The 6,100-nt window shown below is 34.6% G+C and overlaps 1 protein-coding gene across 1 annotated transcript; it reads left to right on the plus strand.

The window, feature by feature from the left end:
* Positions 1 to 4,088: 4,088 nt before the first annotated feature.
* LOC108173264 (indole-3-acetic acid-induced protein ARG7) lies at positions 4,089 to 4,868 on the plus strand. The gene has a single exon (XM_017331988.3). It carries the CDS (start codon positions 4,485 to 4,487, stop codon positions 4,866 to 4,868), a length of 384 nt encoding a protein of 127 aa, XP_017187477.2. The 5' UTR covers positions 4,089 to 4,484.
* Positions 4,869 to 6,100: the final 1,232 nt, after the last annotated feature.

A 6,100-nucleotide genomic window follows, 5' to 3' on the forward strand; every position in this document is an offset into this window, starting at 1 on the left:
TTAAGTTCCCCCACCCTATCACCTTTGTCTACGACCCAACTCATAAGATCCCACCATCTTCATGCATGCATGCATGCTTCAATTTCTATATATACATGATATGATATATGCATCATTATGTGATGTTTGTTTTGATTTTTCAATACAAGAAGTTTGTCCATGATATTTGAACTTTACTCCAACAAAGTGAAAGTTAACATTCCATATGATTATATATAGATAGTTATGGACTATCTTTTTTAATTCTCTATTTTTTAAATGAGATCAACCTTGTATAAGAGACTAGTTTACGTGAGACCGGTCAACGAGATATTCTCAACCATTTGTGGGAGAGGAATGCTCTCGGGTCTGCTCTCTAATCTCGGCCGACCCATATCTTTTGGTATTGAGAAGAGAAGTAGCAATGAACAAAGAGTTTAGTTAATAATTTATCTTAACTTGCTTTAACTAAAGCTTCTAAACATATATAGTTTCAAAGTCTTGAACAAATGGAAGTTGATTTATTATTTCTTCTTTTCTTTAGATTAAGAAATCGGAGAGGAAAAAGTTATAGCTGGATATGAAGAGTTTATGAAAATGTTGAATGAGATTTGACAGGAGGAATAGTTCAAGGATACTAACTCCTCTTTCAGTCCGTCTCCATGTCTGTAGAAATAGTGTTGCCAGTTTGAGTCAAATTGATAAATTGTCGGAAAGAGGAACTCTTTCTTTCAACCAACCTAGCACAGCCAAGTTTGTCTCTAGGGAGGATGAATCAGTGTGCTGACACTCACTCATCTCTCAGCAAATCAACTTCAAAATTCAAACATCTGAACCCACTCAGAATCACAACCACAGAACCCACCATGCACAAAGCTGCACCATTCCACAATTGCTTGCATTTTCAAGTTTTATTTTAAATATGGATTGATTCAAAGAGGTCTATCTTATCTAAGAGTTTATTTTGAAGTGCTTTTAAAATAACTAAAAGGTTTTTGGTGAAAGTATTTTTGAAACTAATTTTTAGTAAAAATGCAAGTAAATCCTCGAAAAACACTTAACTAGTGTTTCTTGCTGAAAGCACTTCAAGTGCTTTTAGAACCCAAAATTATTTTCCTTAAAAACACCCTTTTATTTTAAAAACACTTCTAAACGCCTTAAGATGCTTGTACAGTTGTATGTACTCCGCAATAATAACTAGGTCGAGCCATAGATGATATGTGGATATACCTAGAAAATGCTTGGCTAATTACTAAACTCGTTAGAATATGCTTTAATTGAGGATGTTTCTTGATTAATTTGTGATGATTGTATTGTTTGGAGGATGGTTATGTTGTTAATTGTGCGGGACACTCTTTTCTTTTTGTACATATTGAAATTTCAGACAAAGCTTTCTCGGGGTCCATAGTGCACCCCATTCCATATTAATGTACATATTTCCCTTATTTCAATAAATATCGTGTTTTTCTAAAAAGGAAATGCTAATGTTGTCAAATCAAGAATAGATAATAGCTGACGCGGTGTGATAAAGTAATAGAAAAACTTAACGACATATCCTAAACTAGAATCAACTAACAATTTGAAATCTACCCAATTTTGAGATAAGTTTATTAATCGAAAAGAGACGGCCCCACCAACCTAGAGGTTGCTTGTATACAATTAATAAATAAATTTAAAAAAAAACATACCATAAAGGTCCTAAAGTCTTATAATCCCTTTTGGGATAGTAAATTATGAAGGAATCGACAAAAAATTCCCATACGTCGGCACAGAGTCTTCTTCACCTTGCTGTTCTATTCGAAATGGTGGTTCATGGTTTCAATTGTTTTTCCGATCCCTTCAGTCATTTATTCTACATTGATAGTCTTTGCCAAACTAATATTATTATCAGAAAACAATGCTTATGTTGTGACAAATATGAATGTTGTATTTTGGCAAAGAATTAATTAGTGTAATGATTTATATATTCATAGTATGGTAAGGTAATATGCTTTACAATTTAGGTTAAATCGTGTCCTTATGTATAATTTATCTATGCATGATTTCGGAAGAGAGAAACCTTAAAATTGATCCTTTTGGTTGGTGAGCAAATGGAGAATGTTGAAAGAATCGAGAACTAGTCTCTCTCCATATAAGACTAAAAATGTGACTCCCATCTTATGCTCTGCAAACCCGGCAGGATACATCCATCCATCCCCTTTGGTACTCTCTTACTCATATAGCCCATCTCTTCTCCTGAATGCTTATAAGGTCAGATATTGCAGAGATTCGCAAAAACTTATCCAAATCTAAACTGCAGGCTAACGGTTTTAAGACTGCAGAGCAACAACGTTGTACGGATAGTACATGCATGCATGCTATAACATTATATATACAACTTAATTTAAGTGTTCGATTCAAAAAAGCAACAAAATGTTGTTGACCACACAACGTTCTAAAAGACGTTAGGTGCTAGTCAGGCAGCGGGCCGCGGGCGGCGAGCAGGAGCCTAGTGTCTAGGCATCTAGGTAATTTTTTAACTTTAATTAAATTTGTTATATAACATATAAATAAATGTATACTTATCCTTTAGAAATACATAATTATATTGAGATACATAAATTGTAAAATAAAATACATAGATTATAAAGTATTAAAATACATTGAAAATATGGGAAACAAACATATAATTAGTGTTAATCCAAGTATTCAACAAGTTTCTTACAATTCATTGAAAAAATAAAATGTAAAATGAAAGTTTTTTATTTTTTTCGAACTAAGAGTCGTGACGTAGGCGGGCTGGTGTCTAGGCGAGTTAGACGGATGCCTAAACAGATCTAGACGTCATTTGTTAATTTTCAAATGTCTAGTGAATAATCACATTATTGATCAAATCTTTTATGTCACTAGTTATTAGTGGAGAAATAAATATATTTTAAAAAGAAAAAAAAAGAAAGACAAAAATTCGATGGAGTTTTAGAGTATCTTATAGTCCAGATCTTTAACCATGGAATATTAATTATTGTATCTTTGATCAAAATTTTAATAATTTAAACTCCAAAATATAAGAAATTCTAGTACGCTGAAACACCATAGAAAATTCTCACAATTTAATCCATTGTTTATGAAGAATTACATATGACCAATGTTCTAAAAATCAACCTAGACGGCCACCTAGGCACTAAGCGGTGAAGGCCCGCCCTGATTTTGGGCAAATTGTTTCGAAAAATCGATCTGGAGCTAGGCGGTCCTAGACGGTTTTCTTTTAATATTTTTATATTTTTTATTAATTGTGTGTTTTTTTCTTTTTTGGTTTCATGATTGTATACTTATGGAAATGGTGTACCTAATTTGCAAATGATGGATTTACTACAAGTTCATCCAATAGTGAAACGAATTGGAGCACTTTTGAGGGGATACATACAAAGAAAAGAAATAAACTAGATACAACAAGGTTAAATAATTTAGTCTATGTCCAATCCAATGGAAAGATCATGAAGAAGAAAAATTTAGTCTATCATTCAAATCATCCTCATTATGATTATATACTTACTGTTTTTTAAATATTGAACTTTTTTTATGTATATAATTTGTGTATTCTTCTACTTCTATTTTTGCATTTTATCATTCTTTTATTATCCATACAAGGATAGTTTTTTTTAGATGTAAATAGGCACTTATTTACAATATATATAATAAATTTACATAAATTTACCTAGGCATTAGACCCTTACCCGCCGTCTGACTAGCGTTTAGCAATGTTTAGAACCTTGCATATATCATGGTGCAGAATTTTTTTTTTTCCGGCAGATTTATATATTAAATTGAGCAAAAATAATTGGAGAACAAGCAAGTGGGATCGCACACTTTGCCAGTCCCATCCTAATCTCACATGTTATCTTTTCCTCTCCCAACTTGTGGGGTCTTAACTTCGAGAACTTCAAAAATCACTCATCAAGCACCATGATTTATTGTGAAAAACAGAAGGGGGAAAAAGCCTGCCGCCAAATGTGCCATGTTTTATAGATTATAATCTTTGAGATGACATGCATGTTCGTAGAATTTCCTATCAAGAGGCATTACTATAAAGTTTGGGTTACAGCATGGTACTGCAAAGCATTTATATACCGTTACATAACGTGTTGATAATAAGTCAATATAACTTATTGGTTATCAATAATCTATAACATGCTTAGATAACTTAATAAATATTGACATATTATCATGATATGGTATTAGCACTTCAAAATAGTCATTTTGTATACTTTTGTTCTTTTCTACAAGCAATAAGAAAGATTGCAGAATAATTTTTTAAAATGCTAATAACAGATCTAACCGGTGATAGCAAATATGCAAATCTGAAAGGAAAAGAACACCATCTCTTAGAAGTTGCCCCATGATGATCACAATTATCACATCTCAGCTTCCTCTCCCACATCTATATATACCTTTCATCTTTGTACTAACCACTACCACCTCACCTATTTCATCTCTCTCTGTGGGTATACTTAGCTAAAGAAAAAAAAATGATGAAGGGAAAGTTTGTAAGGGTGTGTGCAAACAAGTGGAGGAAGATAGGGAGTGGAGGGAGCATACCTTCTTCCACGTGCTGTGAAAACTGCTGCCAATGGCCTCTCTGGCCTTCCATGCAAGAAGAAAACTCCATCCCAAAAGATGTCCCAAAGGGTCACTTAGTAATCTACGTAGGTGAAAATCACAAGAGGTTTGTGATCAAAATCACCTTGCTTAACCACCCTCTCTTCAAGGCAGTGCTCGATCAAGCTCAAGAAGAATACGATTACAATGCTGATTCGAAGCTCTACATCCCGTGTGATGAGAGCCTTTTCCTCGACATTGTTCGCTGTGCTAGCTCGCCGGATGATCATCGAAGGATTCCTCTGTGTCTCTGAGAATTCAATTGAGTGCACTAACAAAGAACACTGAGGTATTTAGTTGATTCATGAGGTCTCTGCTCCAATCATAATAAATCAGGAGAAATATATGGCCTTATTGTTGTTGTACAATATGGAGAGGTGTAAGAGATTAATATTATTCTAATTTGTAGGTCACCAAATTGTGACTCAGTTCAAAAATTAGTAAGTTCTGTTCTGCTTCCTCTGCTGTTTTTATAGGATTGGAATTTGGTGTGTATGAAACATAACTGGAGTGGTTCAGATTCCAAACTAAGTACATCAGCACCAAAATCTGAAGTACAGTACTGGACCACTGCTCAACTTTTATGAACGAAACTCCAACTTCTATTGGTACGACATTGTTACAGGAGAATCATTATCAGCACTCTAAAATAATCATCTCGCAATCTTTAATATTGATGGAAAGGAAGTAAGGAACATTGAAAATTTTGAAATAGTTGCACATATTTCACTGAAAATAAAAGGAAAATAAAATGATTTTCGCACTACCATTTCTCTTTATGCCCTTCATTGTTTCACCAGTCATTCCTCTTAATTTAAATCCCTATGATTTCTCATCTCCCACATTGTAGTTGCTGTCTAAATATTTGAGATTTTTATTTAATTTTTTATGTCTATTGGAATTTTTTTTTTTTTTTTGAACAAACAATATTATCTCACTAAAGGGGAGATGTGAACTTAGTCTCACAATGAACTAGCAATACAACAACAACAACAACAAAGCCTTTTCCCACTAAGTGGGGTCGGCTATATGAATCCTAGAACGCCATTGCGCTCGGTTTTGTGTCATGTCCTCCGTTAGATCCAAGTACTCTAAGTCTTTTCTTAGAGTCTCTTCCAAAGTTTTCCTAGGTCTTCCTCTACCCCTTCGGCCCTGAACCTCTGTCCCGTAGTCACATCTTCGAACCAGAGCGTCAGTCGGCCTTCTTTGCACATGTCCAAATCACCGGAGCCGATTTTCTCTCATCTTTCCTACAATTTCGGCTACTCCTACTTTACCTCGGATATCCTCATTCCCAATCTTATCCTTTCTCGTGTGCCCACAAATCCCACAAAGCATCCTCATCTCCGCTACACCCATTTTGTGTACGTGTTGATGCTTCACCGCCCAACATTCTGTGCCATACAACATCGCTGGCCTTATTGCCGTCCTATAAAATTTTCCCTTGAGCTTCAGTGGCCTACGACGGTCACACAACACGCCGGAT

Source organism: Malus domestica, chromosome 04 (genome assembly GCF_042453785.1).
Source record: "Malus domestica chromosome 04, GDT2T_hap1".
Classification (NCBI taxonomy): Eukaryota; Viridiplantae; Streptophyta; class Magnoliopsida; order Rosales; family Rosaceae; genus Malus; species Malus domestica.